The 27174-nt window shown below is 42.4% G+C and overlaps 2 protein-coding genes across 4 annotated transcripts; both read left to right on the plus strand.

Moving 5' to 3' along the window:
* The first annotated feature begins 8213 nt into the window (after window positions 1–8213).
* Window positions 8214–13486, plus strand: FGF19 (fibroblast growth factor 19). The gene is made up of 3 exons (XM_005531799.2): window positions 8214–8511; window positions 8596–8699; window positions 11680–13486. Exons 1-3 carry the CDS (start codon window positions 8214–8216, stop codon window positions 12010–12012), a joined length of 735 nt encoding a protein of 244 aa, XP_005531856.2. The 3' UTR covers window positions 12013–13486.
* A 2445-nt stretch (window positions 13487–15931) lies between these two features.
* LTO1 (LTO1 maturation factor of ABCE1) lies at window positions 15932–23617 on the plus strand. 3 transcript variants are annotated; one of them, XM_005531783.3, is made up of 5 exons: window positions 15932–15987; window positions 17224–17329; window positions 18143–18213; window positions 18665–18782; window positions 19117–19293. In XM_005531783.3, the coding sequence occupies exons 1-5, from the start codon at window positions 15932–15934 to the stop codon at window positions 19183–19185; spliced, it is 420 nt and encodes a 139-aa protein (XP_005531840.1). In that variant the 3' UTR covers window positions 19186–19293. The 3 variants fall into 3 exon arrangements, with proteins under 3 accessions (XP_005531840.1, XP_014115910.1, XP_087914412.1); XM_014260435.2 differs by lacking the exon at window positions 19117–19293 and adding an exon at window positions 22782–23617 and having other exon boundaries at window positions 15940–15987; XM_088058286.1 differs by lacking the exon at window positions 19117–19293 and adding an exon at window positions 20908–21248 and having other exon boundaries at window positions 15940–15987.
* The last annotated feature ends 3557 nt before the right edge of the window (window positions 23618–27174 follow it).

Raw genomic sequence — 27174 nt, forward strand, 5'->3', positions numbered from 1 at the left:
TCATTCAGATGAATGCTGAGGACCTGCTAACTCCATGCTCTTTGCTGGGTAGCTCCTTGATCTGAAATTGGAAAAGCTGGAGCCGTGTGTGTCCACAGCTGCAACAGGAGCAAGACTCTCCAAAGGAATAAATGTGCAGCCTCGGGGGCTAAAAAAATCCACTCCTTGTGCATCTTGTTATGTGAGGAAGGGAAAACATTGAGGGTTTTTTTTTCATGTCCATAAAGATACGAGGCAAAATGAAGCCTTCATTCTCATGAAGGCTCCACAGGACTATACTACAAATATTAATTTAAATTGAAGCTCTAGAGGGAACGTAAGTCAGGCATTTGGAGTGAGGATTGAATGATTAAACAATGGGGTTTATATCTTCTACTTGCTGTGCAAAGCAGCTATAATTTAATGGCAATTATTGCCATTGCTGCCTGTTTGTGTGAGAAAAACTCATAAATTTGGGGATAACCGTCTTTTGAGAATGGGGTGCTGGTATTGCCACTGAAGCCATGAATTGAAAGGGTTTGTGCAGGGCTCAGTCACAGTTCTGTTGCTCTCCATGTCATTAGTATTGGCTCCTTCCTTCTACAATATTGTACAGCCAATGTGACATCTACCTGGCTGAGTGCAAACCACACTGGTGGCACTCTGTGTCTTGTTACTCCAGGGAATGAAAAAAAGGGCATCTCCTGCCTTGCAACAGCAGCTCTTCCTTGGAGTGAGGCTGCAGTGGCAGCGATCAGTAGCTGTTTTGTGACAGGCTTTATCTGCTGGAAGCCTCTGATAAAGAGCAATAGACAGGTCTCAGGGAGCCTTTGCTATTGATTGAAACCTCGGTGCCCCACGCAGGGAGAGAAGGATTCCTGCCTTGCTCTGAAAATGTTCTGAAACAGGTTAAATTCAAAACCAGTTATGGGGAAGTGTGTGTGTGTGTGGTGTGTGACCGTCTTTACATCCCCCTTGGCAAAAGGAGTGCCCAAATCAATAGCTCCACAACCCAGAGTGTATGAGCTACACACTGATCCATGTGAAAGAGGCACCATGGACTCCACTTTTCTATCCTCAGCACATCTGTCTGCTTTGCTCACTTCAGCTGCTGGGGGCTCTCTGCCTTTGGTCATGCAAGGATCTTCCTGACACCTCGACATGAAAGAACCAGAGACAATGGGGGGGGTCTCATTTTCAGGTTGAAATGTTCAAGGAACTTTGTTTCCAGAAAAAGGAGAACAAATTGAATACACTTATGACTTAAAAATATTTGGCTTTTAAAAATGGTAAAATAGAATTGTTCTGACTATTATATGTCTAACCACAGTTTTAAATACACATAAAAAATATTGAGTTTAATTTTGCTTCTTATGGTAAGGCAATGTACATAACACACAATAGTCAAATAGTAGGGGATTCTACATTCCTTCCAATATTTGTGATGTTTAGGTAGATAAATACCTTGTGGTAATGCAGATATTTCATTTTACTTTCCAGTGGTGTTTCAGGTTTTGTCTCTTGCTGAAACAAGCTTATTTAATGAAGCTGAATTACTTCTGGAGTAAGACACCCATTACTTTTAGTTTCCTCACTAGTCAGATGTGTAAAACCTAAGTAAACTTGAATTACTTTCTAAAGACCATGCAGACTCTTTCCATGGTGATTTGTTCTGCTTCTCTTACTTTCAAATGGCCTTTTAATTGGCCATTAAAGTAGGAAATTATGGCTGATTAGGATCAATCCAAATGCAATGTTTTGGATGGACTGGCTATTTGAATACCATTCTTTAAGATCCCGTGTTACTTCTGCTTTGTCAGCTAAAGGTCACTTTTAGCTGCATTGGCAGGATGCTTCAGTAACCTTTGCCACTCAATTCTTGACTCCAAATGTCCCACAGCCACGTTTGGTGGCAGCAAAATGGACTAGTTTCAATAAGGAACATCAGAGAAAGTTATTCGGTTTCCCAACTCATAGCGAATTGTGCAGCTACACCCAGGCTATGCTTTAGGCTTCATTTCAGATTAAAATTGCTTTCCATGACCTCCAAGAGGAAGAACAGTTTATTAATAATCTTCCTCTCTGTTGAGCAAAGTCATTGTCAAACTTCCTACGTGGCTGTCACCAGTATTAAGGATGGAGTCTGGAGATCTTCTGAGAAAGGAGACAAGGTATCATTGCACTTTTTAAAATCCAGGTGAAGTAATTCCATTGGAGGAGTTTCATTAGAATTCTATTTTTATTAAGATATTTCTCCAGGGTTTTAGGCCCACAGTATGTGCTGGAGTAAAAGGTTAGACTTCTGTTGACTCAGATGAATAATTTTGCTCTCCAGAAGCTGAGGACATGTCTGTGTGCAAAATATTAACAGCCCTAAATTATTAGGAAACTTTGTACTAAGTTTTCCAGTTTACATCTGTTCAGACTGTTTCATTAAGGGCTTCACCATTTCAGTCCTTCCTGCAGTATCATCATAATCAAAGGCAATGACAGCAGATGAATAAGCACTCATGGGCTGAATTTGATAATCATTTACATTTCTTAACAATTTATACAGTTCTGCTGGTGCCTTGCAATTCCTAGTGGGGATAAACAGCAGTGTAACACAAAATATATGGCAGCAAGAAAACCGTGAGTCTAAGCTGGCTTCCTTAACTTCCTTAACTTCCCTTTCTACCTCTTTTACTCCACAACATGGTAAATTGCTGTAATGTGTTCAGTACATGCTCATTTTTATCTGGTCTTTGTCAAGTATTGGAAGCCAAAAAAAAAAAAAAAAAAAAAAAAAGCCACAACTATCTAAAGTGGAAATTCCCCAGACAGGTACAATTCTTACCTTTCACACCCTTCAGTCTTAACAGGACCAAGCCATCCAGAACTAATCTGTGTAGGGACAATGTCCCTGTAGGGTGGTCTGATTATTGGCATCACATAAGCCATAACAACTCTTCCACAGTTTCTCAGTCAAGCATAGCTGATTCTAGCTAAAACACCACTTAGATGGTCATAAGCATAATAAATACCTTTAGTGATATAATTTATTATCATCATCATGACTAGAAGACTTTGTAGTATCAATTTTACAACAAATCAGGATTATTATTGTAGGCATTTTTGAGAAAACATCTGCCTTTAAGCAAAGGTACAATCACATTTCTGATGTGGTTTGAGGGAAAGGAGGGATTCAGAGTCTCACCAAACAGTCAGGCAGAGCTAAACCCCTTTCATACCTCTCCTTCTTACTTCTGACTCTCAAAAAATCATCACCTGAGTGCCCCTGGCTCAGTGTCCTTAACAATGCACCTCTAGTGAAAATCAGACTTCTGTGGGACAAGTTCATCCCGGATTTCACTCAGTGAAAATTTTCCAAGGGCAGGTTTGTTTTAATGGGTCTGTATCAGTCTTGTTGCTGAAGTCTTTGGAAATCCTGGCTTCCTACTATGCTCTTCAGGAGTGATTTTGTGGAAATTGTCACTATATCAGGTTGAATAGGACCACCTGATTGATTCTGCCTGTCCAGATGTATTTGTACAGGACCACACTCTTGCAAGTTTGAAGCATTTCTGGTATATCGTCTTCTACTGTTCTCTGTCTATTAAACAAAAAATATCTCCAGTGAAGCTGGAACCCGTCATAAAGACAGCATTATTAAGTCACTGGCAGGAAAAGAATGCAGGTAAATGCTCCAAGGATACCACGTTTGACTGAGAATCTGATGATCTAGTCACCCTCTTCTAGAAAAGCTTTCCTCATGGTTTCCACAAACACATTGTGTAAACAAAGTCCAGGGGCATTACTCCCCAGGTCAAGCTGGAAATCAAAATGTAATCTCTTGATAAAGAAACCTGCAATTATTTATTTCTGTTGCAAGATGAAAGTTTGCTCAAAACATAAGAAAAAAAAACATAATAAAAAACCAGCTTTTGTTGGTTTAATGTAAATAAGGTGCTTGTCTCTATTGTGAGCTTTGGAGGAGACCTATCCAGAATATATCGTTTGACTGTGCAAGCTCCAAGTTGATTCCATTGCTCTCCGGAATGCATTGACTGATAGCAATAGCTGAGGAAGCGTTAGATAACAGAATGGCGAGAGATATTTGAAATTGGTTGTCTGGCTGTGCTCATTGGAAAGTACCAGCAACAACACATGCCAATTACAGTAGCAACAATCTCCCCAGTGTGTTGAGCTTCCTTAGCAGAGTGGTTTTAGAAGCAGAACCCCTCTGGAAGTGGATTGTTTGGAAAATCTGTAAGTTTCTGATGCATTTGAATCCTACAAATTCACCGAGGACTGTGGTATCAGGGAAGAGACTCGGTGGCTGCTTGTCCCCTCCTATGACATGCTGTCAGTGGGCGCGCGCAGCAGGAGCTGTGGAATCTCAATTCTGCGCTCATTCACAGCCTGGGGAGAAATATTGTCACCTCCATGCCTCTTGGATTGCAGAAGCAGCTGGGAAGCAGAGCAGTCCCTGACATATGGTGGAGTAACCTCTCCTTCTTAGGCAGGTTTTTTAACTTGTGCAGTGCTGATAAAGCTCTTTATAGAACAAGCTCGTGCTCGAATAACTGCGTATCACAGTGTCCTGTGTCTTCACTTCTGCCTTCCCTCATTCTCCTGACATATTCTTCTCCAACAGAAGCAAGAGAAAAGGCTGCACTGCTCTGCTGGCCCTCTGCCATGGGTAAAATAATTTTCTTTTCTCTGTCACTTCTGGGATGACTGGCAGGAACTACAGCAGAAACCAGAAACCAGAGGCATTAGCACTGACATCTCCAGCCCTGCCTGGAACCTTACTGCCCTGAGAGTATTTGCAGCCTCTGTAATTCTACCACCTCTGACTTCAGAGAAAAGGGAGGAAGACTGACAAATCTCTTCACAAAAGTAATATTGGATCACACTCGTGTAATCCAAACTACAAAATCTGCAGGAGCTTCCAAAGACACCCCAAAGGAAGCAGAAAGTCTTCAATGTTCCTGTGATATTTCCCTCTTCCTGCAGTGACCCGTACAACCAAAGCTTTCGCCATGATATCCCAAAGATATTCTGTAACTGAGAAAAATGTGTCTTCATCCTAAACACCTCCAGTTTATCACATTTTGACCCTCACTCAGTCTTGAGTGACTCACCTGTATAATTTTTCCTTTGATCTCCACCACAAGGTAGCCTGCTATGACCAGCTTTGACTCATGGGTGGTTTCTTTCCCTATTTCCTCATCATTTTTGTGGCCACCTTCCTCAGTTGCTTTTCAGTTGGTTTCAATGATGTTATTATCCAGTACAGCACAAGCCCTCTGTTACCTTTTTGGTGTGTTCCAGGATCCCTGGATGTTTGATTTTTAATTATAGCTAATTTTATTCTTCCAAAACACATTGACTTCAACTTCATTATTACCGAAAGCTGGACTTCTCATTCTGCTGAAATTACACTGGGACATTGGAAAGTGCAGTGGAAATAAATGATTATATAAATGATTCATTGCAACAGGTGAAAATGCCTTTGCAATTGTGTACTGTTTGGTCAGAAGGTATTTTTGTTCTATAAGACTTTCCTCCTGGGTTTTTGGTTGTTTTTCCTATCTTCATAAAAGCAGAAAATCCAACACTACCAGGTTTCCTTGTTGCAGGAAGCAAGTCCAGCATTGGAAGTGATGGTGGTGTTTACCCTTCCATACATTTGTTCTGCAAACTTTTTTTTTTCCTGCAAATGCATTTGTAAGAACATGCAAAGGCATGTATCTTTCTACTGAACTTTGATAAAAGATGCCATTAAATGATAAAGTTCAGTGACACGGACAGGAACTGAAATTAAAATCATGTGTTGCAATTCTGGTATTTTGAATTCAGTGACATTCATTAGCTCATTTATCTCTGGCTAAAAATAAGGCCCTGAATCTGAGTTAATAATCCAGGTTTTTTTTTTTTTTTTCTTTACAGAGGCAATAAAGAAATTAACATTTCCAGGGTATATTTAACCCATATCACTTCAGCAGCTGTTTTGTGGTAGGATTGGTGCTATTGAGTCCAATTAAGTGTTTGCAGGCACTTACCTCTGTGAGGGACTACAGGGGTACCTGAACAAATTATTTAGGTTGAAACCTTTGCCTAACAAGAGAGGCCATTCCAAAAAATTGATTAAGTGCTTAATTTTTTAAAAATTTGATTAGACACAAACCCTTTAACATCAGTCCATGTAATATCAGCAACAGCAACAATGAAAATAATTTTTAAAGCCTCTCCGACAATTGTTGGGAAATTCCCCTTACAGCTAGCTTTTTCATAGGTTTGAAGGTTTCATTTAGTGCAAGTGATTTGTCCTTTCTGCCTCTATTTTTGATCCTCACAGAGATGAATGAACAATTCCTTACTGCTTCAAAGAAGCTTGATATTCTTGATGAATAAAATTTATGCTCATGATTATTATTCCCACTAAAGTATAGCAGACGTAGTGATCATAAAATAGCTTCTACTCACTGAGATGCACAGAAAAATTGAGCTAAAGAAGCCTTTAAGATTGATTTTAGACCATAAACTCTGTGTGTGTGGTGGGTGCTGAGTACATTGAAGAATGCCAGGATGAGTTACATGCACAACTGCTGTGGGGCCCAGGGCTGCAGGACAGGAACTGCCTTTGTAGCAGCCATGTAATAACATTGCAAAGGGAAAAAAGAATTAGGGACTCGCATGCCTTAGTATTATTTACTGGGCTTATAATATTGTGAACTTCCGTGATGTAAGAAAGACCAGAATTGGTAGGAAAACCCACACATGATTTGGAGGATGCAGCAGGAGACACCTGAATGAAAAGTGGTCTTAATTCTTATTATTCAGCAACCATGCAGGGGAAAAACTAGGATATTTTCTGGGTGTTTCAAGCTGATCACCAAAAAATGCCCAAAGCTAATCAAAAGCAGTAGCTGCTTTTAAAATGATTGATGAGAATCAATCCCTCACTCTCAGTGAGTTTGTTATGCAAGACCCTGATCATCCAAACTCAGACTGATCGATGTTAACTCCAGTTAAATGCACCTGAATTTGCACATGATAACAAGATATCATCCTACAGGCCTCTGTATTTTTGTATGGCCTTGTGTATGTGCCCATCCTCACTGAGCTAAGATTGCTCATGAAGAAAAGTTTTTTGTGGGAGTGTTTGCAGGAGGGAGATGCAAGTGTAGGGACAAAAGTATGAAAGCAAACTAGCAAAATATAAAAACAGTATGTGGAAGCTGACTGAAGCTGTGTGTTTCAGAGCTTTGTGTTCCTGTGGTCAGAAGGTGGGGTTATGACTTGTTTAATTGTCATTTAATGTCCTGTGGGGGAAAGAATTTTTTTTTCTTTATGAAATGACCAGTTTTCTTTTTTGAAATCTGAGAAAATTCCTTCAGTGATCACTTTGGATGTACAGCAGAAAAATCTGCAGCAATCCCTTTAAATATCTCTGAGATGCAAATAGGATAGAAAACCCCCAAATGTGTGTGTCTTCTTTTTTCCAGGGGCACTTGTTGAGCGAGCTCCCTGGGAGGAGCCCACGTGGAAAAAAATCATGCGCAGACCAGAAGAAAATTTCTGTTCGAAGCTTAAATTTTCTTCACCCCCAATCTCTTTGTAAGGAGACGAATAGGATCTGGAGAGCCCTCCGGAGCGGCTCCCCCGAGGCGAGGCAGCCGCATCCCAGGAGCCAGGCTCCATCTAGTGCCACGGCCGGGGATGGCCGGCCGGGGATCCAGCCCGGAGCCGCGCCGGGACGCCCGCAGCCGCCGGTACCTGGCCGGACCGGGCTGTACCAGCACCGTGTGCGGCCGTGCCCCGCCGGCTTCCCCGGAGCCGGGAGCGGCCGTCCCTCTCCCCCAGCGTTCGGCCCCTGCCGGAGAGGCGAGCCCAGGTTTAGGCAGCGGCTCTTTGATTTCAGAAAAGGGAAATGAAATGCAGGACGGCAAGGGCGAAGGCAGGGGCTGAGCCGCGGCGGGGAGAAGGGCAGCCTCCTGCCACTGGGTGGGCCGGGTACACACACGCCCACCCCCGGTCCCAGTCCCGGCACCACATCGGGGCTGCGGGACGTGCAGTACCCCGGGACCGCGGCCGGAGCCTCGCAGGAGCAGAGAGCTCGGAGATGCCGATGCGGAGGAAGCGACTTTAGGGTGTCCCCTACGAAATGGTGTCACCCGCTCAATATTTTCGGGGGGAGTGACCGATCCGGCTATGAAATGGGCTTTATATCGGATGCGGCCGGATCGATGGAGCTGATAACGGCGAGCTATAAAAGGCCGGGGGGCGGCTGCGGCCGCGCTACAAGCCCGAGGCGCCGAGCCGGGATGGGGCTGCGCCCCGCCGCGCTGGCGCTGCTCGGCCTGGCGGCCGCTGCCGCCTCCGCGCTGCCGCTGCCCGACGCCGGCCCGCACCTCAACTACGGCTGGGGAGAGCCCATCCGGCTGCGGCACCTCTACACCGCCAGCAAGCACGGGCTCTTCAGCTGCTTCCTGCGCATCGGCGCCGACGGCCGGGTGGACGCGGCTGGCAGCCAGAGCCCGCAGAGTGAGTGGCGGCGGCGGGGATGGGGATGGGGACGGGCCGGGACCGCGGGGGTGACACTGCTGTCCCCTCTATCTCTGCCCGCAGGCCTGCTGGAGATCCGCGCCGTGGCCGTGCGCACCGTGGCCATCAAGGGCGTGCAGAGCTCCCGGTACCTGTGCATGGACGAGGCGGGGCGGCTGCACGGACAGGTGAGCACCCGCGCTGCTGTCTCCGGGGGGATTTTGCACCCTGGAACAGCGGCGTGCTCTAATAACGGGGTAACAAAGTTTCCAGGTGTCCGCCACCCTTCTTCCCCCACCTCCCCAGCCTGCTCTCCCTAGGACCTGCGCTTCTTGGCACCGTCACTGCCCGAAAGGCTGTGGGGATTGTTAGAAGGCAAAAAGGAAAACGTAGTTTAGAAAGTAAATGATGTTTTGCGTGTCCCCTGCAAAATATACCAAAAATACACCCCAAGGGAAAAATTGCATTTAGATTTAAAATTCTCATCAGTGGGAGACTGTGATTCTGCTGCAGAAATAGATTAAGCTCTGCTGTAGAATATATAAATAATTTCTCACTGTTCAGGTCAGGTATTCTGGAACAAAAAAAAAAAAAATTAAGAGACTGCTCCTTTGGAGAAGAGTTGCAGCGAGCTGGATGCCAGACAAACAACTCCCAGGAACATGGGGTTGCTATCTCCTAGGAAGTTGCAAACAGAAAAAGGATTTTGAGGAGGAAAGGATGCTTCTCCACTGCCTCTCTTCTGCCTTGCTGTAACTGCACACCTGCAGACTCTGAGGGCATGGGGAGTTAATTGCCCCACTGATAGCACTAGGTTAGCTTTTTCACTAGGTTTAGCAACAAGTCATGGACATAAACTCATTTTTAAGGCACGTGAATATATTATTGACTCTAGAATTTGTCAGGTGCAGTTCAGATTTAGTCTGTACAGAAGCCTGAGTTTCACAGAGTGATGGCTTTTCATGATGCAACATTAAAGATACAGCTTGATCCTTTTTAGATTATTCCAGCAAAATTTCTGCTGATTTCACTCACGAAAGGACTTGGTCCATTCTCAAAACTCCTAGTAGGTTTAATAACAACAACAATGATATTTCTGAATGGGGATAGAATTAAGAATACATAAATTGAATTAAGCCTTTCTTTCTGAATTTCCTTGCTTTTTTGGGCTCAAATCAGTCGAAGCTGAGATGAAATGCACAGGTACAGATGAATGGTCAGGGTGACGGTAGGTCAATTATTAGCTTAATTCTTTAATGTATATCCAAAACAAACCAGAGTCTGGATTCTGCTCCTATTGGAGCTACCAGCTGAACTTGTGCAATCACAGAATTTTAAAATGGCTTTCCTATAACACCATTTTGAAGGCACACATGTCAGTTGGAACTGCATTTGTTGGTGTAGAGTATTAGATACAGGTTGGGGTTTTATTCTGCAAACACAACAGCACATAGCTGTCCTGTCCCATCTCTGTGTTGTGGACACCTGCTGTCACCTCTGTGCTCACAGCCCAACCAGGCAGCTCTGCAGGTAAATCTTTACCTTATCAGCACCATGCTCAGGACTTGGAGAACAAAAGGGCAAACACGGTATCTGGGGGCTGAACCTGTGCTCCTGCAACATGGCCTGTTTTCACACTGGAAAACCGATGACTGGCGTTGGTTTTTGAATGTGCTGTGTGCTGTAGTCAGTTTAGGGGAAATGCTGAATATATTGACATACTGTGATTCCTCCTGTGAAAAAAAAAAATATCTGGAAATAATTAAAAAGTCTGTTTGGTACTTGTTTAAAAAAACTGACTGGAGACCATCCCAATGAAATGATGAGGGGAAGGTATAGCTGAGACACAGGGACTCAATCAATATCTGTTGTTTGTAGAGTGCACTTCTTGAGCAAGAAGCTCTTTTATTTCATCATCCTTTTTAGTGAGGCTGAGCACTCATAAAGACAGCTAACAATCCAGCTCCAATTTTTTGTCATATACATATATTTTTCTGAGATATGTGTGTGTGTAAGGATAAATATTGCACCATTTTATTTGGAGAAAACATATTTTTTTAAATTACTTTATTAATTTAAAACATACTTTTAAAAGATAACCAAATGCATGCCCTTAATTTTACTTCCTGTTACTAAGAAGGGTGTCTGAGAAAGGCCCAGAATTACTAAATTTGCTCTCTGTTCAGACAGGCAGAACATGTAAGGACATTTCTGTCTCTGCAGACTGAGATATAATCAGCAATTCTCTTTTATTGACCACAGGTTCAATCACCTGCAGTGGATGAGACTGAAATAGCACCAGAGTTGTAAGAAACGCAGTGCTGATGTAAAGGTCTGGAGAGGTCAGACCTGCTGTTATGGGTCTAATGTACAAATATAATATATATACACATATATATGTTTACAACTTAGGATGTTGCTGATATATAATATCTGTACAGGCCGTTGCAAATGTAATCCTACAAATTCATACCTAAGAAAATACATTCTTCTGTACAAAATTCTAACTTGTGCTAGTATTCATTCAACAGTTCTCATGTTAACATGAAAATGACACTTCATAAAAGGGTCTTTGGCAATTCCAGTAAATTTTGAGCAGAAAAAGGCGGAAATTACCTTTTAGCATTGTTTTACTGATTAGCCACGTTGTCTTTCTACAGACTTTGTACTGAAGCCCTTGCCCAGGCAAATCTCTAACAGAGCAGGAGTTCTATACTCGTATTAGGACTCATAGCTGCAGTTAAGGACTGCTCATCTAAATCAGCACTGGCACCTGAGACTCTTTTTCCCCGTGCTCAGGACAGGATAAGTGCGGTGGCTATGGAGAGGCACATCCCAGGATTCACAGCTTATTAAATGGGATGAACATGGAAAGAACTTCAGGGGGAATAGGGATAGGATAGGATAGGATAGGATAGAATAGGATAGAATAGAATAGAATAGAATAGAATAGAATAGAATAGAATAGAATAGAATAGAATAGAATAGAATAGAATAGAATAGAATAGAATAGAATAGAATAGAATAGAATAGAATAGAATAGGAGACAAGCCAGAAGGACACCCCCATTGAGAGACAAGGACTTTTCCCATCCAAGGTTTGTTTTGTTGTTGAATACAACCAGCCTGGTGGGTATATTTGTAATTCTTGCTATTCCTTACTGCTCAGCTCAGGTATTCTACTGAAGACTGTTCCTTTGAGGAGGAGATTCGCCCAGATGGCTACAACGTGTATAAATCCAAAAAACACGGAATATCGGTGTCTTTGAGCAGTGCCAAACAAAGACAGCAGTTCAAGGGGAAAGATTTCCTTCCCCTGTCTCACTTCTTGCCCATGATCAACACTGTGCCCGTGGAGTCAGCAGACTTTGGTGAATACGGTGATTACAGCCAGGCCTTTGAGCCAGAGGTGTTCTCCTCGCCCCTGGAGACAGACAGCATGGACCCCTTTGGCATTGCCTCTAAACTGTCCCCAGTGAAGAGCCCCAGCTTCCAGAAGTGACTGTGCTCCCACACGTTTATACAGAAATATTGCAGAGTATTGCAGAGTTTTAGCTTTTTTGTAGTGATATTTGGGAACTTTTTTGTGTATTTGAGTACGAAGCCAGCCTCATCCTTGTTGTACCTGTAAGAGATGAGTGCCAAGAGGCTGTTCTATAGTCTAAAGAATTGCCTATCCATAGTTTTGTTTGGAAAAGGAGGATTAAATGTGAAAAGTTTAGAGCTTTATCAGAATTCCTCCATAGGTGGTGATAAAATAACTATAATTTTTCTACACCAGCTTCATTTCCACATATATTCACCTGTTATATCTGCTCATATGAGCAAATGAAGAAAACCTTTTCCTCTTCAGAGACCTCAGACTCAAACATTTGGACCAAAACTAGATGAAGGAAAACATCATACCAGATGTAACTTGAGTTAATGCTGCTTCTTAAAAGGCTGCAAACAACATTCTGGGGAAAACTTTCTATTGAAAGCATACTACTGAAAAAATGAATCTGCTTGTGTATTGTGATTTTTTTTTCCCTTAGAAAATACAGAAAGAAGTGAATGATTTCTCCCTTCCCTTACTGTTAAAAAGTTCTTTGGGAAACTTGATCGTTGATTTCTTTTGCAGGCTAAATTACATTCTCTGTGGCATCAGAATCATCCAGCAGAGAGTTCTCATCAAAATCAGTGAGAATTCTGTGTGGTTGGAAGAGTGAAAGGGCTAGAATTGATGTTCATCAAAGAAGGAATGAGCAGCTCAAATGAATGTTTAAATGAAGATTCTGTTGTATATAAGCATGTATATGTCATTAGCAAACAAAGAAAAACACTAAGAATGGATGTATAGGTCAAATCAGTTGTAAAATAGGTTTTTGTGTTTAACCTTTAACCACTAGGAATTCTTTCAAGTCACTTCCAGGCTTGATTCAGCATCCATGGGAATCAGTGGAGAGATGGTTTAGTGAGTTAAAAGCCGCAGAACTGAGTTAGGATTCTCCTGGCAGGAAGGGATTGTGAGTACCTCTGGTCAAAGCATCTGATGTCTTCAAGTTCTGTTCTCCCTTTGAGAAGATTCAAAGAAGGAATAAGCAAGGTGAAGCCAAAGGAAAAAAAATAATAATAAAAAAAATGGTTCAGGGATTCTGCTTGTTTCCAAAGGTTCATTTATAACAGAGATTTTGGTACAAAAGAAAAATAAGCTCTACTGGAAATAATGGTGTTCTTCTGACCTAGCACTTCATTACCAATGCAATATTTATAATTAATTTATTGAATACATACATCTGTTTATTTTGTTACTGTTATTTATGCTCAAAATTCTATTTATATAGTCCTGAAGGTGGGTTTTTTAGTTGTAACAAATCTTGTGAAGTTTTGTAATCAATGAAATTTCAGCCAATGATAGCTTTTTACATTTCTGTGCATTAACAGTACTGCAATGTGTACATTTGCAATAAAACAGAAAATCATCTTCAATTCTGAAATCTGCTTGACTCTCTTGTCTCTCCCTAAGTACCATATCCACACATCTTCTAAATACCTCCAGAGCTGGTGACTCAACCACTTCCCTGGGCAGCTTCATGACAAAAAAACCCCGTGGGTAGAAGGCTACTCCCTTTAAAAATGGGAACCATTCTAACTGGTGCTGCCAGGGAGAAAAGTGGTGAGTTTTGCCTGAAAAAGATGTCAGTTTCTGGCAGGAAAAGGGCCCGAATGTTTCCATTTGGAAATGCTGTGAGTCACAGGAACAGATTTCTTGGCTGGCAAACTTTTCCCATGGTATTTTCCCATTCTCTTTTGTGCTGAGCCACTGCCACACATCCGGGGGGTTCCCACTCCTCTTGTGCTGGTAGAGGCAGTTCTGATTTTCAGGTTGTTTTATTCCAAAACTTTTCAGATTTCAGAGGGTTTAATTTCCAGTTTTGATCAGTCACTGTATTTTCTTTGAACGCCTTTCAAGACTTTTCTTTCAAAAAGAAAAAAAAAACCAAAAAACACAAAAACCAAAAAACCCAAACCAGAAAACAAAATAAAATACTAATTAACTTTTAAAGTTTGGGGGAAAAAAAAGTCACTTTTACTTTTCTACAAAAAAATTGTATAGATTTGACAGGAAACATGACAAATAATGGAGTTTGGAGGGTACACAGTTTAATTGTGCCAGTGAGAGTTTTTTAAGTGGTTGTAACATTGTGACTGTTTCTCAAGGCTGCAAAGACAGGCAACCTTACATTGAGAATAGCACCTTGAGCTCTCTCATGACCCTATTTGCTGACACCTTTGGATTACCATTTTCTACCGGCAGCACGGTGATTTTTCCTGCAACAGCATGGTTAGATGTTGGTTCAGTATTTATTCAGACAGAGGGAAGAATGCCAGGAGCTAAATTAACCCACACCGCTTCCTGGAGTGCTTCAGTTTTCGCTGGAGTTTTCCCATCCCAGCTCTGACCAAACCTGGGTGTTTGGTTTATAAAATCTTACAAGATCCCGGCTTGAGGTGGGAGGATTGCTGGGAAATGCTTCCCCTGCCCTTCGACACCTGACTCAGTCAGGAACCGGGTGTGCAAAACCTCCAAAAAACACCTTTGTTTCTGTGGGAATGTAAACATCACCACCACCCCTCAGCACACACGTCCCCTGTCTATCAGAGCTCCTCAAAGACAGTAGGACAATGGCGGTGCTTTCATTTGCAACAGCACATTTTACAGCCCTAAAAGGTTTTTAGCTCAGGTGTCAAATGTCTCCTTGTGAAGTCTCAGCTGGAAGCTGTGATGTGCAAATACAAGTTGTTAGAGGAGTGGGGAGGCTGCAGGAAAGGAGATACTGAGCGTCTTCATTTCCACTTGAGGGAAGTGTAAAAAACTATAAATCAATTCAAATAGTGTCCACTTTACCTTTGCTCAAATCACTGAAACCCTGTTGGTGGAAAATTCGGAGGCCACTCTTTCTACTCTGCCAGTCTACTTTGCATATGAATGGGGGGGATATGGGGATACAACATGATAAATTAAATAAAATGTCCCTTTCTTTTCCTCAAAAATATACGTATTCCAACATCAGGCTGGCAAAATAGTGTGACCCAGAGCCACATTTTCATTAAGTATCTGGAAATTAACAGTGTAAATTAACTTTAAAATATATACTTATAAATGAGTATAAATGTTTCCTTTGACCATTGTTGATCTGTAACAACTCTGTAGTATTTTAACAGAGCAGCCTAGAACGGTACACTACAGTTTGTGTGGGTATTTACACCAAAAACATTTATGTTTTATAATCATAGACTGGTTTGAATTGGAAGGGACCTTAAAGATAATTTCATTCCAGGGGCAGGGACACCTTTCTAGGCTGCTCAGAGCTCAATCCAACCTGGCCTTGGACACTTTCCAGGGATAGGGCATCCACAGCTTCTCTGGGCAACCTGTGCCAGAGCCTCACCACCCTCACAGGGAAAATATGTGGGCATATGTACCAAAAATACACTTTTTGAAAGCCAGAGATACCAATATTATATGAGAGAGAGGGGCAGACTCTATAATTCCGTGACCAGGGACAAGACCCAAGAGAACTGCCTGAAGCAGTGTCAGGGCAGGCCTAGGTTGGATACCAGGATAAGGTTCCTCACCCAGAGGGTGGTCGGGGAGTGGACCAGGCTCCGCAGGGCAGTGGTAGCAGCACTAAGTCTAGCAGAGCTCAGGGAGCGTCTGGACAACGCTTTGAGGTACAGGGTGGGATTTCTGGGACACGGGGTGGGATTTTGGGAAACCTACAGGATTCCCCATCGACGCCCCGGGCTGGGATCTGTGGCGGCGCTCGGGCGCCCCCTAGTGGCCTCATGCCGCCATGGCGTATGGGCGCGGCTTGCCGTGAGGGGCGTGGTCTGTGTTCTCAGACCACGCCCCCTCCCGCGCGCCGTCCGCTCCCGGCATGCCTCGCGCCGCCATGGCTGACCTGTTTGATGGGATTGTGATGGCCGAGCAGAGGTGAGGGGGCAGAGGGTGTCTGGAGCGGCCCGAGAGGGGCTCCTCGGCAGCGCGGGGCTCCCTTGTGCATGTGCTTCCCTGCGGGAGCTCCTAGGGCAGCGTCAAGGAAAGGAGAGCGAGTGCTGAGCCCGAGGAGGGCGGGGAAAATTCGCTTCTGCGCGTTCTGAGAGACCGATCACGGCGAAACGGCCTGAAGCTGAGTCGGGGAAGGTTTAGGTGGGACATCAGAGAATGCTCTTCATCAAGAGGGTGGTCGGGCGCTGGAACAAGCTGCCGAGGGACTTGGTCTCAGCACAGAGTGGGACCGACCCCGGCAGGCTGGATTGATGGGCCGAGACCAGCGGGGTGAGGGTCACCAAGACCAAGTGGTGGGTCCAGCCTTTGGGTCACCTCAACCCTCTGCAGCGCTCCAGGATAGCGGGAGAATTCCTGGAAAGCATCCCACAGGGAAAAGATCTCGGGCTGCTGGCCAAGAGCTGCCGAACACGAGCCGAGGTGGTCAGGAAGGACAATGGCATCCTGGCCTGTGCCAGCAATAGTGCGGCCAGCACGACCAGGGCACTGACTGCCCCCCTGTTCTGGGAACCGCTGAGGCCCCACCTTGAATCCTGGGGTCAGTTTTAGGTTCCTCACTACAAAAAAGATTTTGAGGCGCTGGAGTGTGTCCAGATGAAAGAATTGAGCTGGGACAGGCTCTGGAGCACAAGTCAGATGAGAAGCGGCTGAGTGAGATTTGGGGGTTCAGCCTGTAGGAAAGGAGGCTCGGGGAGGACCTTCTCTCTCCCTACAAGTCACTGACAGGAGCCCCCCCATGTGGAGTCAGACTTTTCTCCCTGGTAACAAGTGACAGGACAAAAGGAAGAGGCCTCAAATTGCACCAGAGGAGTTTGAAGTTGGACATAAGGAGGAATTCCTTTCTGGAAAAGGTTGCCAGGCCTTGGAAGGGGCTGCCCAGGGAGCTGCTAGAGTCACCATTTCTGGAGGTGTCTGAGGAACAGCTGGATGTAGCACTCAGGGCTCTGGTCTGGTTGTCACAGTGGTGATCATTCAGAGATTCGACTGGATGATCTCAGAGGTCTTTCCCAACTGTAATGAGACTGTGATTCTGGAATTTTAATAGATTTTGTGTGGTACTTCTAAGCTTTGGAGGTAATGCACGTTTCTGTTGCTCAGACTCACTTGTGTGCAGTATGAGCTCCATATAAGATTAACAAAGCTGTGATTCTGTGTTCCCAGGTTCCATGGGGAGGGGTACCAGGAGGGATTTGCAGAGGGCAGCCACGCTGGAATGGCTGAGGGCAGGAGGTACGGAGCGCTCCATGGAGCCAGGATCGGCTCAGAGGTAAACGGGGAAATGCTTCAGCATTGGAATCTTGTCACTAGAAAATGTCATATACAAATAAACTTTCAGGCAAAGCCATACAGAAACTTTCAGGCTGGGGCCTGCTGTGTTTCACTGCTGTGTCTGTGTCTGGAAGGACCCATTTTGAGCTGGAGAGTTCAGTACATGTGCTTGTGTTTTTTGAGCTTATTTGCTGTATGGAGCTTTGGTAATCTTTTTTCCCAAATTTGTGGCTAAAGGCACCATCTCTTGTGGCTCAGGATAGGGAAGAACATGGAATCTTGAGACATAGAGAGGCAGTTCCATGTGTCTCGTGCACTCCATGTTAATTCTGATGCTCTGAGGGTTTGTGGCACTGTACCTCTTCTGCACACAAAGCCAGCTCTGTGTGCTGGCACACCTGGATTGATAACCATTCCTAGGAATTCAGGGGCTGGAGAGCAGTGGGGAGGCGCCTTAACTCGTCCCATATGTCCAGCTCCAGTTTGTCACAGTCCCAGGATGAGAATGCCAAACAGCAGCCTCCAGAGCTGGATGGTTTTGTACAAAATGTTGCTGGACAGACCATAAGAGAGAAGTGCTCTAATCTCTTCGTACTGGGAAAGCTGCAGAGGGAGGCAGAATTAGAGACATTAAGTGAGAGGATGACTTTGGTAATTTACGCTTGTCAGCCTTTCCAGCTTGGAAACATGTTTGTGTATCCAGGGTTTAGTTTCCTGAACAATGAGATACAGTGTAGTGCTTTATTTTTGTTTGACTGTCTGTACCATGTGTTCTTTGGGGTTTTTTCTTTCCCTCAAAATTCACTTTTAGATTGGTTGCTACCTTGGGTTTGCACTGACGTGGCACTATCTGCTCCAGAAATGCACAGATGAAAAGAACAGGTGAGGTTAAACAAGCTAAAAGACATTTTGCTATGACTTCTATTCTTCATGTCTTTTTTTTTTTCCTGTCCCATTTTGATTAATCAGTCTGTCAGAATGGCCTTTTTGGTTGTATTTCTTTATTTTGCCCAGTCATCTAATCAGTATTTTTGTTGATTCTTGAATATTTCTCAACTTCGGATCGGTAAGTTGTAAGGGAAACCTTAAATCCGTCAGTTGTGCCTTAATTCCCAAATTGGAATAATTCCTAGTTTGGATAATTTCTTAAATAGGTATAGAACGCGCCTGACAATGGGCTAGATGGGAGAAGTTGAATTAAAGAAGTACAGAGGGCTGGGTTTTGTACTCTGGATTATTATGTATCAGTATAATTTTCATACTGATGGATTGAAAAAACTCCTGTGTGAAGATCATTTGGTTTTGTTTTGATCTGATTCTTTTTTTCTTCTAGCAAAAAAATAAGGGCTCTGGATTCATTAATAGGGATGATTCAGAAATTCCCATATGAGGACCCCACTTATGATAAGCTGCAAGAAGATCTGGAAAAAATCAGAGGAAAATTTAAGCAGGTTTGTAGGATTGTTTTTGTAGCACATAAATTCATTTTTGAAGATACTTAGTTTCTAAAGCCACTCCAAAATGCATTATTTGTGTGGAGCAGTTATTGTTTCCTTCCTGCAGTCGTAGCAAAATACTTGAAGTGAAATAAACTTGAAAGTTGAAAATTTCCCAGCCATTAACAAATACAAAAAAAATAATTCTTTGGAAAGCAAGTTTGAAATAATTTTTGACAATTTGAATTACAGAAGAAGAGAAGAAGAGAAATGGAGCAATTGGTAGTTTTCTTAAACATTCTTCTTGGAAAACAGACCCTTTGAAACACTTCTATGTATTCTTTTTTAGGTTTGTTCCATGCTAAATATTCAGTCTGATTTTAGAATTCGTACTGAGAGATCTTCATTAACATTTTGAATGCAACAAATGAAGATAAACATGGATGACCAAAGGAAAAAAACATTAAAAGAACAGAACTGGAAAAGTGTTTATCTTCTTTTATATTAAAAAAATCAAAATAATGAAGAGATGGATGTTAAAGGGGAAAGAGAAAATCACTGGACTTGCAACATTATTTAACATTTATTATGTCCAAGTTTTATTTAGGCTATTACACACACTAGTGTGTAAATCTGTTAAACAGAAATATTTGTTTTCATTCTTTGCTAGTCTTGTACTGATAATTCCTCAAAAGGAAAACAAGCATTTGCACAGTTTCCTTGTTTAAAGGATGCCTGTTACTTAAAAATCTGTGTATGCAGATCATTCAGTCTACACAATGTGTAGACGCTGTGGGTGAAGGAAAATAAAATCAATTCCCCGCAGACTTTGCAGCAGGAAAGAATTATATGGGCAGGGGATGGAATGATAAAGGGGGTCAGAATGCAGAGGAGAAGGATGAAGATAATCTTCTCAGAATATGGAATTTGTACCTGGATTTTCCAGTAGTTTTGCAGACTGATGGAGGGAAGGGAGCAAACTCCACAAAATCTAACCCCAACAAGTTAACAATTTAAATGGTGGGTGAGATAAACATGACTGCCAGAAGAGTTGTGATTCTCATTGACTGCATTTATTAGTGCCTCTTACAGAGACCGGCTTTTTATGTGCCAGCCTTGTAAAGTGACCTCTTTAGTTTCATTTCAAATCAATGGATGCTGCCAGCTGCATGTATTTAACTGTGTCAGTTGAGAGAAATACCTGGAACAGGCTTTGGCTTGGGCTGCTGGATGTCTTTGCATTCTAGTTCTGTAAGGAATTCCAGAATTCCTTTATCAGCTGTACCCTGTGTGTGTCTGGCTTTGCATGCATGGCACAGTGCAGCCTCATAAAGACAGATTTGAGGTTTTTGGTTTCTTTAATTGTCTTACATGTGAATTTTGATACACACAGGCAGTGTCAGAGCCATCTAGTGGATGTGTGGGATTGTAGGACCTCAAAAATATTTGTACAGGTGAAGTTGTTAAAATAAACAGTACAAAACATACATGCTCATGAGAATTCTAATTATGTGGAAAATTTCTTTGAAAAGAGTAACACTGAGATAGGAATTAGTTTGTACTTGTTTCATCATTTGAAAAAATGTCTGTAAAAGCAAGGGCAGGGTTGTGAGAGCTCCAAGTGGAGCATTTGTTTAGTAGAAGTGTGTGATATGTGAGTAACAAGCCAAGGTGCTGCTCCAGAGATTGTATCAAACACAAGTATTTTTGTTCAGCTCAGGAGAGAAAGGGTCTTTTGCAATCAGATGGTGACTGTTATTTGGAAAATTGGTTTGGTGGCTAATTTTCTTGTATTGCTTTAGCTTTATTTTTAATAAAATAATATAATAAATTATTATATAAATACATGTGTATATACTGAGCTGTAAGTATTGCATCAACCAGGATTTCCAGCTGGGATGTACCAAGTTTAGGGTTATCTATTAGGTCTTTAACTTTTTAATTAGGTCTTTAATTAAGTTTCATATGTGTGTACACACTGATGGAATCTCTTCTTCCATGAGTCTCTATTTTTCTGACTGTCTTCTGTTTCACACCTTGTGTGGGCCTGATTTGGTTTATTAAATGAGGCAGAGTTCAAAACTCTGTTGGATGTTCAGTTGTGTGCTTTCTTCAGTGCCACTTTTTTTGTTTCCTGCAGTGAGTTGTGGGGATTTGTGTGCCGTTCAGGGCTGTGGCAGCAGAACATTCCCCGTAGCATAGCCCACGGGTGACAAGGTGACAGCACCTTCCCAAAAGCACCTCCAGGGAGGAAGGCATCTGAGCAGGTCAGGAACACACTCACAACACACCACGGATAGCTGCTCAATGGCGGGGAGTCAGGAAGGGTCTTTGTGTGGAGCTCCAGTGGGGTTTATTGAAGCCACACACTGAAGTGGTCCAGGGACAAAGAAGGCTACGCTGAGGGTACAGGATTATATAAGGGTCCAAGGGGGTGGATCAGAGGGTCAGGGTCCAATAGGGATAGAGTGAAGTGGTGCATAAGAGGGGTTAGTGAGAGGGAGAACCAATGGGGTGACAGGGGTGGAACACTGTACCAAACTGGGGCCAATGGGGAAACAGGGGAAGGGAGGCTTATATAAAAGGTAGAAAGGGGTGGGATGGCCAACAGGGTATATAGAACTGGGGTACCTTAAAATGGCAGTGCAAAGAGCTATGGGGGAAGGCCTTTTTCTTAATATACCTCTTTCTTTTCCATGCTATACCTCGGAGGCTTCCCTCCATGCCATCACTATCCTTGACTCTGGAGCCTCCACAATTCCCAGCATTCCGTGGAGGTGTTTTTTATGTCTGATTTACAGCTGAGGTTTTGGGTATGCCTGATTTAAAGCCCAGGTTACATCAAGAATATTAATTTGTCTTTGTCAAAGGGTCAGGAGGATACAGAAAAATATGCAGCCTTGTACATTATGATATTGGTTATTAATAAAGAAGGACATAGAGATTGTGGCTTGGTGCTGATTGTACAAGAAGTTTGAAATTTTGCACAAGACTTAAGACTATTATCTCTGTACTCATTCACCACTCCTCGTTATAGCTCAGTAGTTAGAGAGGAATGTTTGAAACATTTCACTCACGAATTTCTGACTTGCCTAGACTGCTTGTTTTGTCTCTTCATAATCATCTTTCAGCTGAGCCTGTGGAATATGGAACTTTATTAAATGGTATATACACAGCTCATTATTTCTAGGCTGCTGAAGTCATTGCAATCCAGAAGAGTTGTAATTTTCCTTTCTGCAATGTGTGACGAGTACAAGATATAGAGAATTTTGAGGCATCAGCAGAGAGGTAAACTTTGAATACCATTTGGTTAAGTTCCCAAGTACAATTCTTGTTCTCTCGTCATTAAGCAACTTCCTTTCCATGTCTTGTCAACTGTACTAAAGGTGATCAATTTCAGCTTTGAATGAATATCAATAATCAACAGAAATGGGTGAATTAAATCAGCAAAAAAAAAGAATCTGTGTGTGCAAGTGTTTGCTTCAAAACCAACCCTGTGGAGGTACTCTGGCTTATTTGAATCCTGTTTTTATGAAACAAGGTTGTGATAATTTCCATGTGAGATTAAATTTGGAGTTTTAATTTTCCAGTAAATCAGTTTCAATGTTTATATAGGTTTTGGTTTTTGAAGATATGCAGGACAGAGTTTGAGCCTACCCTGTTTTTAGGAATGCTTATTTACACTTTGACTGGAAATACAACTTCCTGCACTGGAATAAAGAGAGATCCATCTGTTAAAAGTCCGCCTGCACCCTAATATCCCACAGTGCTTTAGAGTAAGAACTTAATATTTCTGGTAATGTTCTATTTCTTTCTATTCTTGGTGCCTTTTGAATAACATCCTTTGCAACTTATGGCCATGGCTTCTGGTCTAATTGCAGCCTAAAACTTCAGCTTTCATAGTTTGGCAAGTAACCATGAAGATTCTCATTTTACAGTCTGCAAGAGTTGTTTTTTAAATGGATAAAGTTGTGACAGTACACATTCCCACAGAAATGGATGTATGTTTCACAGGGAAAATGGAGATCTGGGAAGTGTGAGAGGAGTTCAGCAGGTTCCCAGTTGGAAGTTGTGTCTGGGACTGATGTGTAAAGGCCAACTGTAGCAATGCACTGCTGAAGCACTTCAGTGTGTCCCAGGGTTTGGAACTGCAGAACCAGCCTAGCCTGGGCTGATAATAAAAATAATAATAAAAACTCTGTGTGCTATTTTGAAAGCTTGCACAGTGAGTTCATTTGTAGCTAACCTGAATATCTCTTTAACATCACACTGTGAATGCTCCTACCTTTATCACTGGAGTGTTTATTCCCTAAGTGTGATGATCAAATTTTTTCAGCATTTTTTGTGCTAGAGTTCTTTAGTACTACTTATCAAATGCTGCACTACTGTGTGGAAGGAGATACGGTCGCTAAGCTCATCTGAAATGTAGGAGACTTCCTAAATCCATGGAGTGTACAAAAGGTGAAAAAAAATCAGACATTGTTCCACTTGATTCCAAAGCAGCTTGCTGCACAATGTTTTAAGTTATTTTATCCTACTCTATAACCATTAACTAATTGAGCACTAGTGCAGTGTTTTGTGTATCTGGTTTTGGGAAGATTTCTGAATAGGAATAAGAAATGGCATAAAACTTTTGTCTTGGAAAAATTAGCTATGTTCTAGTTGTATGGGATTTGTTTGGGTGACATCTGAAATAGTGTCCTCCTGTCTGAAAGAATTTAACTGATGCTTGTCCCTAATAAAACCATGTAGTCTTATTTTAGCAAAATGTTCAGTAGGAGGTTGATTATTCAGTCCCTGCATTCTGACTGTGCATCACACAGAATCAACTCTGCATTTGTCACTGTCTTCCATACCTGATTTTTAGCCCCCTATTTCACTGCTTTACCTCAACACTTTTTAACTTTCAGCATCTTCAGGATTCTGGGGAATAATCAACACTATGTGGAATCTTGATAGTAGGAACTGTGAGTCAGCAACCCTTTAATTTTTTTAGTTGCAGCCATTGTTCCAGCAGCAAGCTTTGCTCCTATTGTCCACTGTTTGTCCAGCTCACGTTTACTGGACTGTGGGAACGGATTAGGGTTTCAAGGCTTTTTTTTTCTTCTTGCATAAACTCTTGATCAAAGACATTCCTTGGATGACAAAACACTGTATATACTGTGTCACACAGCCCTGACCAGACTGCACGAACAGTAGTTTAAAAACACATGCCTACATTGTTCTCTAAACTGGCCTGCTTTTTTTTTTTTTGCAATGTATGTGCAGACATTGAACTTTTGAGACCGTGTTTACCTCTTTAAAAACCATGCACACATACAGAAGTTACTGTTAATAAGCACTTGACAGTTTCTGAAATACAAGTGAAAAAGCTAATTACTCTGAGACTAAGAACATACAGAACAGAATATAATTTCTTAGCAGAGCTAAGAGTTGTATCTGCAGTGTATTTCCTTCCTGAGGAGACCTTGGTTGTGGGGCAGGCAGTCAGGTACACTGGAAACCCAAACCCACATGAATTATGGCATGATTTGATGTGTCATAGCCAGAACACCTGATTAGGGTAGAGAATGATTGGACCACAATTTGGGAGTTCATTAACCTGCTTCACTGTAAGTACACTGTTAGAACCACATTTTGAGAACCTGGCTTACTATAGTTTTATGTCTTGGTCTTTTAAGTTCTCTTACACAGTAGGAGGTCAAATTTCAGAAAATTCCAGTAGCATCATTATTCCTCAAACTAATGAGAAAGAAACAAATGGCGTTAGAGAAAAGCATGGAGACACTTTTCCAAGGAGCCTTGCCTTCTGATTTGCCTGAAATACTCCTTCAGCAGAAACATGGGGGAAAGATTCCTGAGGAGGTTTACAGAGGGATTTAAAAATATGGGAGGGCTGAATTTTGGTGGTTGGAAAGCTGGTTGTAGAGGAGAGAAACGATGCACAGGCGTGAGGCTTTGCATTGTTTGACTCTGCAGCACTGTTGAGCACCGTCATGCAGAAGTGAAGGCAGTCTTCTTTCACTGACATTGAAAAATCATATCCATAAGGGAAGAACCCTTCTGATCCTTTGCAGTCCAAGGGTCTCCATGGAAAGAGAAACCCAAAAAATATGTGTCTGATGGATGTGTTGCCTAAAAGGAATAAAATGGTCAGAGTGAGTGACTGAAATGGCTACAGAAATACTGAGTCAAATCCACAAAATAAATGTATTACACTTAGAAGAAATAATGTTTACTTATGAGTAAATAATTCATTATGTCTTCTGGAAATTTAACAGTATACATTGGCTGAAGCTTTGCTCTTCATATGTTAAATGGCCAAATGTAAAGAACGTTGGCCTGTGGGTGTTCAGGGAGGAAAGCAAACTGTTAAAAATAACACCCATACTTGAACAATCTGGAGTGATACAATCTAATAAAGGGGAGAAATGGATCATCAAAAAGCTCAATTGCCCATTGCAGACAGTTTGCCCTCAGAGCAGTGGCTCAGGACAGGAGGTCACTGCCTCAGGCTGGCTCAGGTGTGTTGTCATAATGCCCTGCTGGTGCTTTCATGGGCCCTTGGGAGAGGATCTGCCCCTCTCAGCCCAGCTGCTTGGAGACTGCTGCTAATGTCACAAATCACATCCCAGCCACAAGTAGCAATGTGGTGGCTGTCACGGGAGACCAGGCATCTATGGAATATGGCTTGTGAGGGAATTAAGCCAAGTGTCACAGAGCTGCTGCCAGGTGGGATGGATGAAACAAAACCACTGCAACACAGAATCTAAAATTTATTTACTCAACAGGGAAGGGTGAGTGGGTAGTAATTTCCATTCTGTGATGCACATGCTACAAGTGTGACTCAGAGCTCTAGACCTCTGCTCCCTACATGGATCCAGAGGAGGATTCCTTTTCTGGTCAGTCCACATGTTAGGTCCTGGCTTGGAGCTTGGCCCCTGCATGGCACAATTCCTCCTTGGTTCAGCATTCCTGATGCTGGTAGAGATCTGTACCTGGAGCTCTCTCCAGCCCTAAGGGATTGCCCTCTTAGCCAGTTCTTTCATGTGTCTGTCAGCACAAGCACTCACGGGCCATTCTCTTTTTTCCACACGTGGTGTCTTGCCCTCTTCTCCTTCTGTAGTCGAGGTCCTGCACCAAGCAGGGCCCCCAGAGAGTAAAGATGCTGCCTATGTGCCTTATTCCCCATTTGCCATGGACACAGCATCCTTCTGCTAGTAATTCCTTCTTCATGAGAGAGCCCTCAGGAAAATGATGCCTGTGAATACTTGGTGAATTCCCTGAAATATGAGATGTTTTAATGCCTGGTCTTCACACAGGCAGAAAGGAGGACAGGTCTAGGTAGGGCTCTGCAGGTGCTATAGACTCAGCAAGGAACTATTTGTTTTCATTCTTATGTTTATCACATTTAAGACGCAAAAGATTAATTTTTGTCTTCCTCCTACATTTGGTCCTGCTTGGCCCTAAAGAACAGAATCAGAGGTCTCGCAAATGTCACATTATCAGTGCAATCCCATTGACTAATTTTTAATCCCTTTCTCATCACTTGGTTAGAATATGGTGAGGAACTCAGTCAGAAGCCACATGGAATCTATGCTGGCCATGCCAATGCAATTACTATGAGCAATTATATTTGTGAGATCATAAAAATAGCTTATTTGTCTGAAGAGATACATTTCACATAAAATGATGCTGACAGGAATTCATTAAAATGCCATAATTTATAGCTTTACTGCCATTGTCCCAGTGTAGGAATCTCAGAGTATGTAGGCCACGTGCATGGACCATTCCTGTGACTCTTAAAAACAGTTCCAACCTTCTCTCTCTTTCTCCTCTGAGAAAGTTTTCTATCACTTAAAATGCCAGCTGTACTTGAATGCAAGTGGATTATGAGTTTTTTCATTTTCTAGTTCTTGTTTATTCTTTAATAAAGAGCATTTTAATTTAAGTGTTCATAAAAGGTCCAAGATTGTTAAATGGCCTGAATGCAGCAATGGAACTGGGCAGGTTTTTGGGAGGCCTGTTAGAGGTTTTTCTTCATACATGTCTCAGTTTGATACAAAAAATTACAGTAGTTTTCCCTTTAATAAGCTATAGCATAGCCTAGCTGAATTTGAATACTTTTTACAGCCTGTAGTAAATAGTTTTTCTTGCTACATTCTTGTCTTTCTGCCCTTTGCAATGTAATACTGGCATAGCTCACCCAACATTCAAGTTTTGGAGTCTGCATTTAGAGATGATGTTCAGAAGGAAAATGTAAATAATAGAGCTGGTTGTGTGGGCTTGAACCTACTTAAGTCACAACATTTAGCTTAACAGCATTTGTAAGAGATAGGAATGGCAAAACCTACTTAACACATTCAACCAAACACAGGTTTACATTTCTCACTGAATCACTGCAATG

Source organism: Pseudopodoces humilis, chromosome 7 (assembly GCF_049639895.1).
Source record: "Pseudopodoces humilis isolate 2021_Gansu_Grassland_sample_001 chromosome 7, ASM4963989v1, whole genome shotgun sequence".
NCBI classification, from domain to species: domain Eukaryota; kingdom Metazoa; phylum Chordata; class Aves; order Passeriformes; family Paridae; genus Pseudopodoces; species Pseudopodoces humilis.

Bases quoted from the DNA above. Each gene is read 5' to 3' on its own strand.
- FGF19 (XM_005531799.2), top strand. From the start codon at position 8,214: ATGGAGCTGATAACGGCGAGCTATAAAAGGCCGGGGGGCGGCTGCGGC. The intron at 8,512-8,595 runs GTGAGTGGCGGC...CTCTGCCCGCAG, and splicing joins TGGCAGCCAGAGCCCGCAGA to GCCTGCTGGAGATCCGCGCC. The intron at 8,700-11,679 runs GTGAGCACCCGC...CTTACTGCTCAG, and splicing joins CGGGGCGGCTGCACGGACAG to CTCAGGTATTCTACTGAAGA.
- LTO1 (XM_005531783.3), top strand. From the start codon at position 15,932: ATGCCTCGCGCCGCCATGGCTGACCTGTTTGATGGGATTGTGATGGCC. The intron at 15,988-17,223 runs GTGAGGGGGCAG...CTGTGTTCCCAG, and splicing joins ATTGTGATGGCCGAGCAGAG to GTTCCATGGGGAGGGGTACC. The intron at 18,783-19,116 runs GTTTGTAGGATT...ATTCTTTTTTAG, and splicing joins TCAGAGGAAAATTTAAGCAG to GTTTGTTCCATGCTAAATAT.